This window comes from Branchiostoma belcheri, unplaced genomic scaffold (assembly GCF_001625305.1).
Source record: "Branchiostoma belcheri isolate BF01 breed outbred unplaced genomic scaffold, Haploidv18h27 scaffold80, whole genome shotgun sequence".
Classification (NCBI taxonomy): Eukaryota; Metazoa; Chordata; class Leptocardii; order Amphioxiformes; family Branchiostomatidae; genus Branchiostoma; species Branchiostoma belcheri.
Genome location: NW_017804465.1, coordinates 1,572,459 through 1,591,665, shown reverse-complemented (window position 1 = coordinate 1,591,665; position 19,207 = coordinate 1,572,459). Strand labels below are relative to the sequence as shown.

The 19,207-nt window shown below is 40.8% G+C and overlaps 3 protein-coding genes and 1 long non-coding RNA gene across 5 annotated transcripts in view; all 4 read left to right on the top strand.

Annotated features, from left to right (window-relative positions):
- Positions 1-2,998, top strand: part of LOC109486474 (lactose-binding lectin l-2-like) — a 3,316-nt gene extending 318 nt beyond the window's left edge. Inside the window, exons 2-4 of the mRNA XM_019790303.1 lie at positions 1,687-1,743; positions 2,082-2,495; positions 2,838-2,998. Coding sequence (XP_019645862.1) covers positions 1,687-1,743; positions 2,082-2,495; positions 2,838-2,998 — 632 coding nt within the window. The remainder of the gene's footprint in view (positions 1-1,686; positions 1,744-2,081; positions 2,496-2,837) is intronic.
- An 839-nt stretch (positions 2,999-3,837) lies between these two features.
- Positions 3,838-5,970, top strand: LOC109486480. The gene is made up of 3 exons (XR_002141196.1): positions 3,838-4,043; positions 4,556-4,735; positions 5,388-5,970. It is a non-coding gene; the product is annotated as an uncharacterized LOC109486480 (long non-coding RNA).
- A 688-nt stretch (positions 5,971-6,658) lies between these two features.
- Positions 6,659-9,089, top strand: LOC109486478 (calsequestrin-2-like). Of its 2 annotated transcripts, XM_019790308.1 has the most exons (3): positions 6,659-6,742; positions 6,856-7,089; positions 8,172-9,089. In XM_019790308.1, exons 2-3 carry the CDS (start codon positions 6,876-6,878, stop codon positions 8,372-8,374), a joined length of 417 nt encoding a protein of 138 aa, XP_019645867.1. In that variant the 5' UTR covers positions 6,659-6,742; positions 6,856-6,875; the 3' UTR covers positions 8,375-9,089. The 2 variants fall into 2 exon arrangements, with proteins under 2 accessions (XP_019645867.1, XP_019645868.1); XM_019790309.1 differs by lacking the exon at positions 6,659-6,742 and having other exon boundaries at positions 6,783-7,089; positions 8,175-9,089.
- A 440-nt stretch (positions 9,090-9,529) lies between these two features.
- LOC109486523 (dihydrolipoyl dehydrogenase, mitochondrial-like) lies at positions 9,530-18,553 on the top strand. The gene is made up of 18 exons (XM_019790359.1): positions 9,530-9,628; positions 10,407-10,485; positions 10,796-10,872; positions 11,298-11,366; positions 11,747-11,816; positions 12,206-12,306; positions 12,783-12,926; positions 13,271-13,372; positions 13,825-13,913; positions 14,445-14,546; positions 14,883-14,916; positions 15,106-15,171; positions 15,920-15,990; positions 16,347-16,408; positions 16,771-16,898; positions 17,404-17,464; positions 17,780-17,946; positions 18,379-18,553. The coding sequence occupies exons 1-18, from the start codon at positions 9,590-9,592 to the stop codon at positions 18,442-18,444; spliced, it is 1,527 nt and encodes a 508-aa protein (XP_019645918.1). The 5' UTR covers positions 9,530-9,589; the 3' UTR covers positions 18,445-18,553.
- Positions 18,554-19,207: the final 654 nt, after the last annotated feature.

The following is a 19,207-nucleotide window of genomic DNA, read 5'->3' as shown; positions in this document are numbered from 1 at the left end:
GAAAGGCTGCGTCTCGTGTGTTTTGGGAGACATTTGAGACACTTCCTGCTACTGGTATTCATGGTTCGCCCTCACATTTCTTGTCCCACGTGTTCTATTGAATTCCAACATGTAATCACAAGACGTGGTGACGGCACACTCAAGTGTTTTGTTTGTTTGTTTGTTTGTTTGTTTGTTTATTTAGATCTCCATTAGTATGGAAGTCAACTCCATACTATTCTTCCTGGAGTCCACATTAAATGAAATAACAATAATAATAATAATAATTGCTTTTAGCAATAATAATAAATAAAACATACAAAATCATACTGAAATTATAACAAACTTGAAACAGAATCAATCAAAGAGAAAAAAAAGGGAATTGAAGATCAGAGGTCAAATGATAGAAATAATATGTATGAAATGAAAGTAATAATTGATGTACTTTCCAATAAATACAAAATTGAAGTACCAAAACAGTAAACAAATATTTGAACTGACATAAATAATAACAAAAATATGAATAACAAATCAATATACGCTCAACAAAATGTGATTCCTTTCAATTAAATGACTACAAAAGAAGAGATCACACTTAATACTTAGTGGAACAAAGGCAGGTGAACATAATTTAAATCAATACATACTTGCCCACAACAAAATCTTACCACCACTGAGCAACTTACATTAATGCCGCCACCAACACAGGGGACAATACTCGATCATTTTCACCTGAGCGAAGTGAGGAAAGTCGTGTAAAGTGTCTTTCCCAAGGTTAAGGGCACAAGATCAGTGGCACAAGATCACTTAGCTCAGGTGAAAATGAGTACTGTCCTGTCGTGTATTTGTCCCCTGTGTTTGTGGCGGCATTAACATAAGTTGAAAAAAAAACTTGAGTGTGTCGTCACCACGTCTGGTGATTACATGTTGGAATAAAAAAAAACCCTGCGATCTTTTGTAATACTGAAAGGACCAAAATGTTGTTATCCATACCTTGCCTTCATCTTGAAAACATACTCCCTTCTGACCCACTCAACGCAAACGACGCCACATTATGTACTTTACTTCTTACAGGTAGCCCCTCCCTCCCATACCCTACTAACTGCCGTATCTTTGATATTGTGTCCAACTATGTCCACCACTCTGGAAGATTTGACCAATCTCATTAATGTTATGCTATAGGTATTGGTGCGCCAGCCACTTTCATTTTATGTTTATGTTATACTCTATGTCATCTTTATGTTTACATTTGTATTATGTTTTATGAGCAGCGGATTCACATAAGCACAACAAGTGCTTCCTATCCGATGCTCAAAAATCCATGTGAATAAAATAAAAATAAAAAAAACTGACCTTGTGAGGACTTCACGTCGATGCCCCCCTCCCCTCGCTAAGACTGCGACAGCTGAGGTCATACTGTTACTTTGCCCTTCAAAAATTGTCAGTCGTCCAAAACGATTTGCGGAAGCGAAACTCACTCTCCTAACAGAGGTTTGGGTTTCCGCCTATTTTTCACGTCTTTTCAGGCATTTTTTTCTGTTTTTTCTTTTTTTGTACGGGTACTAGTATCTTTCTTTTATCGGATACTGTCTTGAAAATTTAGTGCTGTCTTGTAGCCACCCAAGTATCTGAAAGTTGGAGGTTAAAAAGTATATCTGGGTTCCAGTATCCACCACGTAAACATGAAGTCTTCCGTCTTGCTGTTAGCCGCCTTCTTACTCAAGGTGCTGGTCTCGAGTCCCGGAGGTCAAGCTCAAACAACAGGTAGGTCATGTTCACGGTCAAGATAGACGAACAGTGGTTCAGTGTTTACGTGAGTTTCTACTAGACTCCACCAGACTAACCCCCCCCCCCTCTCTCATATTTCATGATTAGGCATGGTGACGGCACACTCAAGTTAAATCAAGTTATTTCATGCCGCCACCAACCTAGAGGACAAATAAAGGACAGGATAATACTCATTTCACTTGAGTTAAGTGTGGAAAGTGCCTTTCCCAAGGGCACAAGATCGGTGGCATGTCGAACCCGGGACCTCTTGGTTCCGAGTCGAGCACTCTGCCGCTACGCCACACGACCTCACAACCTTTTTCCTTCTGAAATAGGTTGCCCAGACAGGTACGTTTACCATCAGCCTAGTCGCCTGTGCTACAAGGCCTTCGACGACAGGACAACCTACATCGGCGCAGTCAGTAGATGTTCTTCAGACGGGGGGACCCTCGCCATGCCCCGCGACAACCCAACCAACGACTTCCTCATCGGACTAAAAAATGCCGTCGACGTGAACGGTTGGTTCCGCTTTGGACTGACATATCACGAACAGGAGGGAGTTTGGATGTGGGACGATAACGTTCCTCTGGGCGACTTCACAGCTTGGGGTCCAGGAGAACCCAACGACGATGGTGGCGATAGCGAGGACTGTGCCGAGTACTTTCCCGAATTCTGGTTCAAAAAGAACACATGGAACGATGGATCGTGTACTGAAGCCGGGAAGTTCATCTGTCAAGTCTCTCCACCAGGTCAGCTTTAGCCTCTACCAGGCTTCGGGAAGCGGCTGGGAAGAGTAGAAATCGGCCAAATAGAGATATAACATGCCGGGGGAGTTTGTCCGCTAGAGAGTACAGTTCGGGGGCGGCAAACTGTTCTCTGTTGTATCTATCTATTATATTTGGCCGATTTCTACTCTTTCCAGATTCACGTTCATGTGTGTGTGCGTGTGAGCGCGTGTGCGTGTATGAGTGTGTGTGTGTGTGTGTGTGTGTGTGTATGTGTGTGTGCACGCGCGTGTGTTTGTTTCGCTGTATTTATTATCAGCATAACTTAAGAAGGCCTGACTGGATTGTGTTGATATTTGGAATCAGGCAGGTCTCCGGACGGCAGTAGTCAACCACCCACGGAACCACCCACGCAACCAGCGACGCCACCAGCGACTCAACCACCCACGGAACCAGCGACGCAACCGACAACTACAGCTACTCAGAGTTATACTACCGAAGGTAAAAGCGACATGACTCAAATTTAGTCCCAAGAAGACAAAACAGTTATTTTATTTATTGTTTGATTCAGGCAGAGCCCAAAGACAATATAGACAACACAATATACATAGATTTAAAAAATGCAATGCCTAGGATAAAAGAAACTAAGCGAAGGTCTATTTAGGTCTGCTTACCAACTGGCAGTACCGACGACAGAACTGACTTCTGGGGAAGGCATCAGAGCGTAAAAGCAGACTGATGATGTCGTTACCAGACGCCAGGAGGCGAGCCGCAAAAGAGTGCGTCAGTTTTCGCCTCCTGGCGTCAAAAGTGTCGACACCCAACTGGGCAAAGAACAGGCTGTTATTAGTGGAGCGAGGCTGAGACATGATGATTTTGAAAGCATCATGGTAAGCAACTCGCAGCCTCTGCAACACACCTGCGCTTATATGATTGTTCCGTTAGTCTTACAATCTTTGGATACTTTGATTATCATACATACGTGATGATATCTAACTAATTTTCCTGATGTTTATATAAAAAAAAGTTTATAAAAGCATAGTCACGAACAAAGCACAGAAACACTATTTCAGCAATTTACATACCAAGGCCATGTTGATTTGATTACATGAATGTCATATATATATCCGCGCACGCATATGTTTTCTATTCTCTATTAGACTAACTACACTGGCTATATACAGGAAAATATATGCCAGGGGAGTTTGGCCGCCTTGTAGGTTTGACTGGCCGCACTAGGAAAGAAACTACCTCCCCGCGGCCGGACTCCCTTGGCCAATTTCACTCTCTTTTTTGCCGAATTCTACGATCCGTATTCCCGTAGAAAGGCCTGGTTGAGGCTATATGTTTTCGTCCGTTTAGAAAATTTGAGTAGTCATCATCCGGTTGAAGTTGGCAGTCGGCCTAGCCGGAAAGTGCCTTCAGACGAGAAAGTGGGGCCTGGTGTTCTGGCGGGAGTTGCCATAGCGACGGCAGTCGTCGGGTTCATTCTCGGAGTGGGGGTGAGCCAGCTGGTGCAGTGGTGCCGCTCCAAGCCGAAGGGCCAAAGTTCAAGGCAGGCTGATTTGGAAGGTAAAAAATGGACAATTTTTCTTCTTCCTCTTCTTCTCCAAACAAATAAGGTCAATGACCTGAACCAGACGTCTGTCACCATGGTAACTAGTGTTGGGTTACATCATGTTTTATGTACATACTTTCATGTACATCATGTACATAATTCATTACATATTGGTGTCTTTTTTAGTGCAAACTGACAAGGAACAATAAACAATTTTGCAGAAGAAAACTTATATAGCTTAAGGTAGAATGATTACAAGATAAGTGCAGGGTAAACATCAGATATGCAGATTCGAAACAAACATGCAGAAACACCAAAAAAGCAGTTACTCAAGCAACTGGATATGATTTTGAAAACGTCAGACGTTTCAGCAGTTTTCGTCAGTGACTAGCTGAAACGTCTGACGTTTTCAAAATCATATCCAGTTGCCTGAGTAACTGCTTTTTGGTGTATCGTATTACCTGGATGTCTGACCTTCATGGACGAAACATGCATAACGTTTGTGTCATTGTTAACAATGTTGCAGGAGAAAACTCCACCGCGGTGCGTTTGGTACCGGTCCCGCTCCCTCGCCCAGACCAGACGGGGACCGTCCGAGTCCATTACGACGACGTCCCGACAGAAAGCGCGCCGCATTTTCTTCGCCAGACGAGCGGTCAGTACCAGGAACTCCGGCCGGCAGAGTACCAAGGCTTGGAGCACGGCGGTGAGGTGTTATGTTTACCTTCGTTTCTTCCTCTTCTTCTCAAAACAGAAAGGGTCAATGACCTGGACCAGACGGCTGTCACCATGGTAACTGGGGCTGTAGCAGACACCCGTTGGTGTTGGGTTACATTATGTAGCAAATGGCAGAACAGATCTAGAATTAGAGGGGCTGGCCTGTTCTTTGCCGGCCATGCGGTCAGTACCAGGAACTCCGGCTGGCCCAGTACCAAGGTATGGAGCACGGCGGTAAGTCATCATAGGACACAGGAGTTTTCTTTCACACAAGTTAAAACAACCAAGATGGTCTTACCTAGCTTACGTTTCTAGTATCAGAAACCTTCCTCAGAGCTTCTGCTTCTCGTCGCTAGATGTAGCCGATGTACATGTAGGAAGGTGCCTGATAGATATTAAGTTCATCTGTGTTACATGTTTAACGTTAAAACATTTGTTCCAACACAAAGACGTTCTCTCACCTAGAGCTTTCAACCAGTCACTCTGGTCTTCCTCAGTAGACTGACCCACCGAGGCTTGTCACGTGGCTTCTTTGAAGTGTGACGTCCACACTAGCTCAAACACTTCTTTGTGTTGGAACAAAAGATCTAACTTTTAAAAAATGAAGAAATTATTACTAAGTATATTTTCTGTTTTCCTAGATGAGAATGACCGGGAAGAGGGGTACGTAGAGCCCATCGCAAGAGACGATTTCACTCCATACGAGCCGGTAGACGACACTTATCTAGAACTTGTACCATGACTTCCTCTTCATCCTATATACTCATTTTGTAACAGAATGTAAACTATACCACAAAGAGAGAGTAGATCTTTACAATCTGATACAATCTATGTTCCCCTTCTTCATACATCTAAGCTGTACAGATAAATTTATATTTCTAATGAGCTTAGACAAACCTTTTATATTGAAACATATCTGTTCTTACCTTTTTGCCATTACTAAGAAACGATAAGAAACCGAATTTACTTGATTTTAGCTACTTGACGATTAACGTTATCTATATTCCATCCTTTTGTTGTGACCTGTGCTTAACCCAGTGGGTATGTGTGTACAATAAAGATCTTCATTCATCTATATACTGCTTAGCCCGATTTGCATCGGATTACGAGCAGCTGCACATGTGTTATTTACAAAACAGGTGACCGGTACAAATAAAACAAGGGTAACTGAAGGAGGGAACACTAAGGAAAGTAAATAACTGAATCTGTTGGTGTAAGCCAAGACAGTGCATTTAGTGTGTTAGTAAAACATATAATACATATATATATACATACATATACGTATACATACATATATATATATATACAAGACGTGTAGGGGCGACTCAATGCAGCAGGGTCCTCGCCAGTCCAGTTTTGAACTAGGCGAGAGACCCCGCCTCCACCACACCAGGCTCAAGTTCCTTCCACTCTTTGATGGTACGAGGTTAGAACGAGAGCTTTGCGCCGTCTTCCTATCTCTATTAACATTATAATATGTAGGATTTTATGCTATCTATTTGTAATAATCAGGCGCAAGTTGTAAACACTCGACACATTTCATGCACTTAATGTGACATTGCCAGTCGACATTCAATCAATAAATATAGAAGAACTTTATTGCAAGACAATTGCACATGGTACAATGTATGGCAAACTACATAAAGAGAGTAACAACAATAAAATAAGTGTGTTGAGTAAGACCTAATGTCGAATAAAACCTAACATATCTATATCATAATCATTCAAATAATAAGGAATAGTGTTGCTCAGAATGTCGCTTGTGCCCTTGGGAAAGGACGTTCCGCACTTAACTCAAGTGAAAGTGAGTATTGTCTTGTTTTGTGTTTTTGCCATGACTCAATCACGTTGGCTGACATTAAGACCGCGACAGTAGGGGTCATCACAGGTCCCTGACCTTCAAAAGTGGTCTAACCACCTCTGCTGACGCGAAAGCCAATTCAGCTACTCTCCAAACAGAACTTCACGTTTCCGCCTACTTTGGACGTCTTTTAAGGTAATTTTCTGTTTTTTTTTGTACCGGTATCTTTGTTTTCGGTGGTGTTTTGGATACTGTACGTTCTGTTAGAATTTGACACTCAGTCTTGACAGTTTGATACCATCTTGCAGCCACCAAAAAAAGATCTACCATGTTTTTTGAGGGAAACGGAAACAACGATATGGACGTCGGTGGTTCCACTACTCACAACAGGCACCAAGTATCCATAGACCCTGGCACCTACTTCGTAACCAGGATCTTACTCAAGGCCCTGATCGTAGGACTGGCCATACTTATCGGAACTGGAGCGTACAAGCTGTGGCAGTGGTGCCGTTCTAAGGCGAAAAAGCAAGCTGAAACAGAAGGTAAACTGAATCATGTGGGTATAACATTTGCAAACCTGCACGGTGGAGTGACGCCCACCGAGCCTCTTAGGCTAATCTGTCTAACTGTGTGCCAAAAACGCACTGTAGATTTGGTGCGCCAATGTGTCAACATCAGCACATTTGCCGCCGAGAGCCGTGAAATTATTATTTAACATTTGAAAAGAAAATGCATAATGTTTACCTTCCCGTGGTCTAGCCTTGCAGCCAGTGAATGAATGTGACTTTATTTCCGTGTGGGGCGCTTCGCGCGCCCAGCCCGTGTGGGCTTGTAGACACCATTTGATATGGAAAATTCATTGCAAATACATGCCCGAAGGCTAATTGCAAATACAGACAAAATTTATGTGAAAGAAGGTACAATGATATGAGAGTCTACGTGATACTACATTCTACAACATACGTGGTATTTTGTTGGGTTTGACATCTTCTTTTCAGACAGTGGGAGACGAATTTACCCATTTCGTCTATAATATGTGGGTTCTCTGATTTGATAATACAATATGAGTAGTACAAAAGAGAGAATTAGGGTACAGAAATATCAACAGAAAATCAGGGGTACAAACTACTGCTCTGGTCATCCATACCCAAACACACCACTATATATAAGTAAAACTAGTACCATGCATGTTGTAGAATATAGTATAATGCTAGACGTAGATATAGTCTCACATACCACTGTATTTTAATGTATTTTCTTTCTTATGTTGTTTGTAACTGCAATTAGCCCTCGGGCATGTATTTGCAATAAACTTTCCATATAAGGTGACGCTAGTCCAACTCTGTCTTGCAGTTCGCAACGACAATCATGTAACACGACGCCACAGGGTGTCTTCTACGGCACCAGTTACCATGGTGACTGACGTCTGGTGCAGGTCATTGACCTTGTCTGTTTTGAACGGAAGAAGACGAAACAGAGCACAAAAACATTACGTTTCCTTTCTCTCTTGCAAACGAAATTTAATTTAGGAACGTAGTTTCCGATCCCGACGCCCCATTGTACTCGTATGCACTTACAATATATGCATGCAAAGAAAAAATGAAAGCATGGGAACTTGTTTCAGAAGAAAAATCCGAAGACCAAACGGGAAACGTCCAGGTCTACATCGATGATGATGACGACGATGATAATGAAGATGATGATGATGATGACGATGATGATGATGACGTCACAACAGATGACGTCACAGCAGATGACGTGATGCTTGTTCCTCGCCAGTCAAGCGCCGGGCATGCGCAGCGGCAGGAACTCCAGCCGTTAGCTTGAGCAAGGCTTGCATGGTGAACGACGGCGAGACCGAGGGAAAATTCAGCTCCTCCCTACTACAACCCTGTAGACAACAGCTAACTTGAAAAACCAAAACTTGTTTGTTTGTTTGTTTGTTTGTTTGAGCCGTTGTTTATGCTTAAATCAGCCTACACATTTGTATACGAATTCACAGAGTTTTTCTAATACAACATAGTTAACTGAATACAATATTTGTATGAATATATCATCCTTTGTTAGGTGTGCCCATTTTTGTTCTAACTTTATTTCAGAAACAAAGGTAGATCGTAGATCGCTGTACAGTGGACACTCAACAATAAAGTGGACGTCATTTTCTACTACATGTATTTATATATTGAATATCACTGAATATCACTTGTTTAATTGCCGTTAGTGCCATCGGTATAAGGGTGTTCAAAGTAATTAAAAAAGATACAGGTTACACGATAGTTCAGCCAAGACTATAATAGGATCAAACTATATATTTGTGTAATATACAGGTATAGAATTTCCCAATATAGACCATGTTTGTATATTGTACACAGTCTGTTTCCTATATAGTAATATAATAGTATGTGCAAACTGAAAAGGTTTTACTATCATTGTAGTATTCAACTGTGATAGGTTGTCTGTTAAACTTGGCAATATAACGTTAACATTTACAGTTACTAGTGGTTAACGTTACAGCATTCAGTCACAATACAACAATCCATACAATAGCAATAGACGGATGTTGTGTGTTTATTGTGTGTTTCTTGTTTTATTATAGCTCTAGCATCTACATAGCTGGAAGTGGGTGTTTTAAAAGCCCGGTTTTTAACAGTTTTGGACGCTAGGAGTTACCTAACCTTGGTGTAGCCTCCGTAGCAGGCTTATAGAACCGGGGGTTTGGTGGTCTTCAGCTGTTTTCTGATTAGCCCAGTTCTAAAAACGGGGGTTAATTCAACCAGGCCGGCTATGTTGTCCATATGCAATCAGAAAATAGCACATAAAAGCTCCCAAAGACCCTGAAGACCCCCCAAGTCCCCAGTTTTTGGCATGCTATGGAGGCTAACCTTGGTACTGAAACAAGATTCCACACACACACACACACACACACACACTGTACATCAGCGCCACCATGCGGATAGATCCGGCACGACAGGTGATCGCAGGGTCACTACGCGTGCGCAGCGGTTCACCTTCCGCCATCTTGGATTCGGAGCCAGGCGCAAGATGCAGTCTTGGTGTCGTCTGTCGTCTCAAGCAGCCAGAGTAAGACACCTAACTCCTTATTCCAAGCGTCTGATAGATACCAAAGAATGAAGGAGGCAATAGGTTCAAGTGTTGTGAATTTGACGTGCATAATTTTAGGGAAATAGTTCGATCTTCTAAACGTGACGTAACTTTCCGGCATGACGCCCCCCTCCCCACTTTGCTGGTCGTTCACTAAAAGTTCAATGTCATGACGATTAAACGCGATAATAAGGACATAACGCCGTCATTGTCATACCATTTTACTTCATAAGACTGTGTAATACTTAGGACACCTAAAATTGCAATCATTTGCCATAGTCTTAAATAGTCTTTCACAGAGAAATTTGCCTAAACTACAACGTGCCTCTCATCACGTACGTTGCATCATAGACTTTCCTAGAGTTGTGTTTTATGTCAGTTAGACAGACTAAATCCGCAAAACACCGTTCTGGTGCATATCTGTGTATGGTACTCTGTATATATAGTGAAGTAACAGTGAAGACATTAATTCTACTAATACTCTAAAAGTAATACGCATATTATTATGTAACGTTACAACATATAAAACTACTAAAATGGGAATGCATCTGTTAGCAGCGACACCTGTAATGCAATGCGATGTGAACCAGTCAGAATTGCCCTGAGGAAGGGTACTGAGTAAAAGACTTGGATGTGTAAAAAAAGTCTCTTTGCTCAGTATTTTACCAACCTGATGAAACAGTTAACTATTCACAGAAAACTACTAAAAGTTATAAAAACTTGGATTTTTCTGAAGTGCATTTCTGTTGTGTTTAAGGTGCTGAGAGTGTCCGGTGTCTCCCAGCGGGGACCGTCCATTACTGTAGCAGGATGCAGGCACTACTCAGATGCAGCAGGTCAGTACAACCACACTAGTACACATTCCTGAGTTAGAGCTGTGTACCTAAAGAAAAAAAGAATCGCGAAGGCCACCGTGTCTACCCTCCTCACTCAGATGTAGAAACTGACACAGTCATTGTAGTCTGAAAATCTGTATCTGTACATGAATCTGTATCTGATTGCAAATAAAGATCTCGAGTGATTGCCATACAACTACCATGCAGTTTTTAGTAAGCTGTTTTAAACTGTTTCACATGTTAACATTTGATATTGCTAGATGTGAATGATAATACCTCCCCATGTAACTCTCCTCTGTTCCCTGTGCAGAGGCAGACCTGGTGGTTATAGGCTCAGGACCAGGTGGTTATGTGGCAGCCATTAAAGCTGCTCAGCTCGGCATGAAGGTCAGGCTGTGTACCATTTTATGGCTTTGAATTTTTTATCAGTTTTTCTATCTGTCTAGACTAAGTATAATAGTATAACAGCCATTTTCATTTTATGTCCACTGTATGTTTTGTATATATCACTCCAACTTTGTGATTATTTTCTCTATGTCAGCCCATGTACGATTTTTTGGCTTAAAATGTTATATCTCAGTTTTTCTGTCAGTCTAGGATAGATTATAATAGCCTTGAAGATTGTATCAACTTTGCCAATTTTTGTATATTTCAGTATGTGATTGTACAATGTATTTTTTCCAAATAGGTGACTGATATATCTCTTAAATCAGAGATTACATGTATTTGATTACATTTCATATTGCCTATTGGATGGCCACTTCTACAAATCCTATACTTCAGAATGCTGAATTTGTTCTTGTCATTTCCAGACTGTCTGTGTAGAAAAGAATCCTACTCTAGGTGGAACCTGTCTCAACGTAGGCTGTATACCATCCAAGGTCAGTTGGAAAATCAGTTTGTATCCAAACTCAATTCTTTGTATATTGATTCTGTCAATTTCATCATATTTGCAGTATAGTTGCAGTCTCTCACACAAAAATGCAATTTGTAAGATTGACCCTTGTGAGAGTATTATACAGTCTGTCTGTGTCCACAGTATAGATGTGGTGTTCAGTACCAAGGACAGGGGTGATGTGCTAGTTAGCCAACATGCTTGTCTGTTAGTAACTGTTGCAAACAGATTTTTTTTCACATTTCAAGACATCAAAAATGTAGTTGTGTTAAGAACAACACTGTTTTAATATACATATATGTATTATTTGAACAACAACAACAAAAAAATCCATGTGTTTTAACAGACGTTGTCTGTCCTCCCCAGGCCTTGTTGAACAACTCCCACCTGTATCACATGGCTCATGGCAAGGACTTTGCCAACAGGGGCATCGAATGTAAGTAGCTTTAGTTTTTCAGACATCCGTTACACCACCCAGGCATAAAATAGGAAGTACCTGACTTTGGTTGGGGAGGTAGAAAGGTACTCTACACAACTTTACTCACTCCACCCAGGTGTAAAATGGTTACCTGACTTCAGTTGGGGAGGTAAAAGCCGGTGGAAGGAGAGGGATGGGTCCTCCTTCCAATACCGTGCCCTAGACACAGTGGACTAACAACCCGCTGCCCCTATGGCCTCAAAAAGGCTATGGCACGACATGTTCATTTATCTTTACATTTTAACTTGACTTGACTTGATTTGACCTGATTTGACATAACCTGATTTGACATGACTTGACCTTACCCGACCCAACCCGACCTGACCTATGCTCTCTGACCCCTCCAGTTGACGGCATCAGGTTGAACCTGGAACAGATGATGTCCCAGAAGTCCACAGCTGTGAAGGCTCTGACTGGAGGCATCGCACATCTCTTCAAACAGAACAAGGTCTTTGTTTGTTTGTGTTTGTTTGTTTGTTTGTTTATTGGAAAGGTGGGCTTGTGGTGAGAGTTGTTGACTCAGAAGCTGAAGGTTCTGAGTTCGAATCTCTGGCAGGCCCCAGTGTCGTGCTTGTGGTGTGACTCTTCAAACATAGAACCTCCATTAAATGTCCCTTCCGAGGGACGTGTTGGTGGTGTAAGATGTTAAAGGAATGTTTCTTGTTGAAATGACAGAATTCTGTTAAGTATCATGCATGCAGTTTTTTTGTCTTTCTTTATTCAATTTTACACATAACATATTTAGAACAATAACCAAACTATGAAGATTTGAGGTTAGCACATGTTCACAATTAGGACTGTCTTTCCTTACTTTTAGATTTGACCAGTTAAAATGCTGCTGTCCGACAAGGATTCTTATGACGGTTTTTGAACAATGACAGTAGTTTTCACATTGTTCCCTCTGACCTCCCCCCCCCCCCCCAGGTCACACACCTGGCCGGTCACGGGAAGATCACAGGTCAGAATGAGGTCACCGTCCTGAAGGACGACGGGGGTCAGGACGTGGTCAAGACCAAGAACATCATGATCGCCACGGGGTCAGAGGTCACGCCCTTCCCGGGGATTGAGGTAAGAAGCTCTATCGTATCCAGAACTGTGCGTATCTAGTTCTATTCCTGAATGGGTTCGAGTTAGGATCAGACACGGTTCTGGATAGTCTCTGTGTATCCAGATCTGTGCCTATCTAGTTCTATGGCTGAATGGGTTAGGGTTTGGATCAGGCACAGTTCTGGATAGTCTCTGCATATCCAAGGACGTAGATTTGCCCCAGGCACGGTTCTGGACATGCATGGACTATCCAGAACCGTGCTTTCATACTTCCAATGGAATTCCTTCCAGTTCCAGGTTGTGAGAGTTACTTCATTGTGGAAGTTTTGCTTACTTTTAAATCTGTTACATGTATGTTATTTCAGATTGATGAAGAGTCTATCGTATCGTCCACCGGAGCCCTGAGCCTGAAGTCTGTCCCAGAAAGAATGATCCAGATTGGGGCTGGGGTCATCGGGGTGGAACTGGTAGGTTTGACTACATGTACATGTACTTCCATCGTTTTATTTTGATATGTGTAACCCGCAGGAGTATTGACATTTGTTGTGCCCAAGAACCACAGGAAAGAGGCAAATTGCAAGCTATCATCAGGCCCCAGTATCACTGTGCAAACACGTCTAACCCTCGTTACGGGGAACAACAGACGATAAACCAGAGAGACAGAGAAATGCACAGTCAAAGTTGTCCAAGAAGACCACTCAGGGGACTGATAAAATCAATCACTATAGACTGGATTCTTATTTCTTAATACTAATAATAGGACAATTGTTTGAATATATCTTTCCTGACATAAAGACAAAAGAACTTAAAATTTGTCAGATGAAGTGATTTGAAAAGTACTTGTCAATGAGGTTGTTAAAAGACGGTCATTTTTTTGACGCATTGTAGTTTTACCTGTGACCTTTGACCTTGTTTGCAGGGTTCAGTGTGGGGTCGGTTAGGGTCAAAGGTGACAGCTGTGGAGTTCCTGGGTCATGTTGGAGGGATGGGCATCGACATGGAGATCTCGTGAGTTTCTGTCTTTGTGTCAAGCTGAGAAGCTGGTTGATTATTTTGTAATTGCAGCAAGCTTTGTATGTACTTAGCTGGGTTTTAATAGCAATGATGATTTAACTTTTTTCAGTTGTATACTCTTAATTTGTGTAATTGTTTGTAATCTTGCACTGTAATGAACATAATCTGGCAATGGCTTTACTGTAACTTTCAGCAGACTTCATGTTGCTTGTCACATTTTTATCGTGCTCTTTGAACAATATACATCTGAGTCCCTAATTGCAAGTGCACTGGTCTGTACTTCTGCAAACATTTTTTTATCTTTATTTATTCACACTAGCCTCAACTTAGTTAAGTATTGTCCAAAGTTGTATTTTTCTTGTTCTAGTACTGGATGAAGTTAAAGTTTTGCTGTTGATGACCCTACAGGAAGGGTTTCCAGAGAATCATGGACTTCAAGCTCAACACCAGAAACATTAAACAGATTTCTTGTTTTACATGTAGATCTGGATGAAGTTTTAGTTGTATTTTTTGATGACTCTACAGGAAGGGTTTCCAGAGAATCCTGAAGAAGCAGGGGATGGACTTCAAGCTCAACACCAAGGTCACCAGCGCTTCCAAGAGAGATGACGGCGTCGTGGAAGTCAAGTAAGGTCAAACCTGGGTCATAGAGGTCAAATAAGGTCAACACAAACTAGCAGTAATGTAGTCAGTCACTAACAAACTACCTTGTTTTGTAATAGGTTCTTGTACATGTGCAATATTTTAGTTTAGTTGAATCAAAGTCCCTTCTTGCTACTTGCAATAAAAGAACAGGAATCTGCCTCCCTGAGGTTGCTAAGTAGTTCCCCAGAAAACGGTTTAAACTTTAAGATAACACAAAGACAGACTTTCCATTGTGACCACATTGAAAGCTTTGTCTGGCTCTATTGCGAAGTTGTGATGATAGCTTTTTCTTGACTTGGACTTATGTTTTTTTTTCAGGGTTCAGTCTGTGAAGGGAGACAAGGAAGAAACAGTAAGTGTTGTTGGTCTTATTTCTGTTCCAAAAGGCGATAATGTTACATTTAGTTGAATGTATTTTAGACTGTATTTGAAAAAAAATAGAGATTAATCTGAGTTATTCAGTCTTCAGAAAATTTCCATGATCATTCTGTAACTTTTTACTCCTGCTAACATACATGTACATGTGTATTCCCCCCTGCAGCTTGAGTGTGACGTACTGTTGGTGTGTATAGGAAGGAGACCCTACACAAACAACCTGGGACTGGAGGTAAGTTTAACACTTGTATACTCACCTGACAGGTGTCTACAGTATGGCTTTCCTACAATGTTATAGTATAAAGCACCAGTCATAGTATAGTGTAATAGTATGAAAAGTATGAAATAGTCATTGCTAAATTGCCAAAGTCAGTCCTCATTTAAGTTGGTAAAGATGCATCTCAAATGGTCAGGGAAATATGTTTCTTTAATAAAAGGCAAACCAATGTGTTGTCCATTGCATGAACACTTCATTTTTATTACCATTTAGTCCTGCCAGGTATGATCAGATCAGATATCAGATATGTACAGTTAGTGGTGCATACCTAAACCTAATTTTAGGTTCAGGTCCGGATTCAAGTCCAGAGGTTTAGGTCCAGTTCCGGACTTGTAAGTCCGAACCTAAACCCATGGCATATACGAAATTGCATGTTGGCAACCTTGCAATGTTGTCTGGGTGAAACTTTGCCCACATAACATGGAGGCCGGTACTTGACGATGCCCGATGGCAATGTTTTCTTCGTTTTGCAGCAAAGACTTTACAATGTACGGAAGGTTTTAGGTGGTTTGGAAAGAAAAGGGGTATGTGAAATGGTCTTTTATGGTAATAAGTCCGGACTCGGTTCTTGATCTTTAGGTTTTTTTGGACTTGAACCTAAACATTCTTACAAGTCCGGATCCAAGTCCAGTGAACCGGTATGCATCACTATGTACAGTGTATTGTAACTTGTAAGTAAGTAACATCCATCCATTGTTGTCAGGACCTTGGTATCCAGTTGGATGAGAGAGGCAGAGTTCCTGTCAACTCCAGATTCCAGACTTCTGTGCCCAGGTCAGTCTGTCTGCTGCACTATCCTCTTGTGACTAATATAAGATACTGCTAATATCCTTAAGGGCTAACTATACATGTAGTAGTGGTACCGTCAGTGACGGTTAGAACAATTGCATATTATGAAGCAAATCAAGCAACAGTTACTGGATGAATTTGGTATCATGTGTAGTACAAGTTCTGAAATATGGAAAATAACAGGTACAAATTGTACATAAATGCCATAATACACAGGTTTCTTGTTGACCTTTTACATTTGTAGGTGTTGCCTTGACTTCAGTTTGTACTGTTGCTCATTTTGCTATGTAACTGTGACTTTTTGAAGTATATGTTTTAACAATAGTATGCTCTGTTCCCAGTGTATTTGCCATTGGAGACTGTATTGCTGGACCTATGCTGGCCCACAAGGCAGAGGATGAAGGTGTGTACTTCTGTTTTACTTTCGTGAAAGGTAGAAATTCATAGCTTTTATCACATTTCTTGCACTTCAACTTCGTGCCCCGGTAATGTAGATTTAGCATATCTCTTTTATATCTACAATCTATCTTATGATATACAGGTGAAGAAAGTGCTTATCTTAATAGTTGCTACAGTTTTTTTCAGACTTTTATGTGTCATTTCATTGATTTGATGAAAATTTCAAAAATGTTTGTTTTACAAACCGGCTTGGAATATTACCTTCATGGCTCCTATCGTAGCTGTTGGGGCTATCATAGGATAGATTTTTTTCATCCTGTTGCTTCATATTTTTTCTTAAAAAACACTGGATTGTTCTGTGTTTAGGTATCATCTGTGTAGAAGGCATAGCAGGTGGAGCTGTCCATATCGACTACAACTGTGTTCCTTCTGTCATCTACACACATCCGGAGGTCGCCTGGGTCGGCAAGAGTGAGGAGATGCTCAAGGAAGAGGTCTGTTGTACCAGTTTTACTTGTTTAATAGGTATAAAAGTCCTGACCAGATGTTTAAACATTAGATCATATAGAATGAGATTCAAGCACTCAAGAGAGACAGTAATGTTTTTAAGTACTCACAATGGAATAAGTATTACTTACTAAACTTAAAAAGGTTATTCTATTCTATTCTATTCTATTCTATTCTATTCTATTCTATTCTATTCTATTCTATTCTAAATTTTATTCTATTCTAAATTGTAGTCTAAATTGTAGTCTAAATTCTGTTCTAAATTCTGTTCTAAACTCTATTCTAAACTCTATTCTAAATTCTATTCTAAATTCTATTCTAAATTCTATTCTAAATTCTATTCTATTCAGTCCATTATATTCTTATATAATTATTCCATTCTACATTCTATTCTATTCTAAATTCTATTCTATTGTTATTCTATTCTAAATTCTAAAATTTCTGTTCCTACAAATGAATTCAGAACCCTGCTAACCATATTCTTGCCCACAGGGAGTCCCGTACAAGGTTGGGAAGTTCCCGTTTGCAGCCAACAGCAGGGCAAAGTGTAACGGTAAGTATGTGAATATATACATGTGCTACCGGAAGGTGTATTCTGTATTTTTATGAGCCACATAACGACACATTGACTGTAGTCTAAGAAGTATAAAATGTCGATGGTTTCTGAATAGTAATTTTTTTAGTGTGATCCATACTTCCTAAATTTCTGAGTGGCGCTGGTAAAATTTGTCTGGTGCAGGTAATTTTCAATGTTCAGAAAAGAGGATTTCCAGGCCTGTAATTTTTTTGTGTTTCCCGCTGCTGACAGAGATTGCATGGGGAAGGTTGTAGTTCTATGTGTGGTTCACATGTTGTGTGTTTTCTGCAGCCGACACGGACGGTTTGGTGAAGATCCTGTCCCATCAGGAGACAGACAGGATGCTGGGAGCTCACATCATGGGCCCGGGCGCCGGGGAGATGATCAACGAAGCCGCCCTGGCGATGGAGTACGGAGCATCGTGCGAGGACGTCGCTAGGGTCTGCCACGCACATCCGGTAGGTCTAGGACACGCATGCTCACCTTATACTATCACGAAGGTTCTGTGTGGGTAGTTACATTAATATGTACATGTTTAAAGTTAAAACTTTAGCTCCAACACAAAGAGGTCCTCTCACTTACACATATAGAGATTTTGACCAGTCACTCTGGTCTTCCTCAGTAGACTGACCCAGTGAGGCAAACTCGTATTCCCTTTGACTGTTTGTAATACACGTGTTTTGCTTTCTTTTTTGATAGGAAAAAGGAATAGGATTAAAAAAAATTTAGTTCATTTTTGCTGTTTTGTTTCTGTAGCTTTTTGGGGGCTTTAAAAATTCAATGTAGTTTTGCGATCGGCCAACATGCAGTTAGCTGGTGTCAAATGTATTTACCCAAGTGTATGCTTGCTTAAAGCATGTCTTTGATAAAATTTGTTTTGCATCTTTCAGACGTGCTCGGAAGCCTTCAGAGAAGCCAACATGGCCGCCTACGCCGGGAAGCCCATCAACTTTTAAATGTAATCCTGTCCACACTGAAACAAATATGGGAATATTGTAAATTACTCCGTGTGTTACAGACAATTTATTTACGTGGTATTCTTTAGGTGCATGTACATGAATTTAGGTAGCATTTCAGCAGAATGTACTGTGCACGAAACTTGTAACTGTACCAGTATTGTTCATAGCACTTTGGCAGAACATCTCTTCTAAAGTAATCTTTAAGGATTACATGCTGTACCGGGAAAGATATCGTCTGCAACATTTAACAATTCATCCTACGAAAACCATGAAAAAGCCGTGTTTGACTCAGTATGTTCTTCTGTTGTGCTACTTTAGGTGCATAAAACTGGGATGTTGATCATTTGTGAGTGGCATTGGGTGACAAAAAGTCTGGTGTTGCTCCACATGTAATTATAGGACATGTTTTAGGAATTACAGAGATTGAAGATTTACACAAAATAAAACCTCAGTCTGTTATGACCTTATCTGTGTGTGTAAGTCACACGTACTAATTTTTTGGAAATACGTTTTTGAGATCTTGGATTTTCCCCAGGCCCGATTTTGGAATTGTACATGCATATGCAGAAATAAAGTTAGCTCTAGTATTATAATATATATATATATATATACATTTGTATATATATCATAGCTGTCTGGTTTCTAGTTTCTGCCTAATTTTAATTTTGAATCAAAGCACATCAACTTTCAATATATAATTATGTTGGTTCAGTTGAAGGAGTAACTATGAATGTTAATTCTGTTGTATTTTTCAATGTCT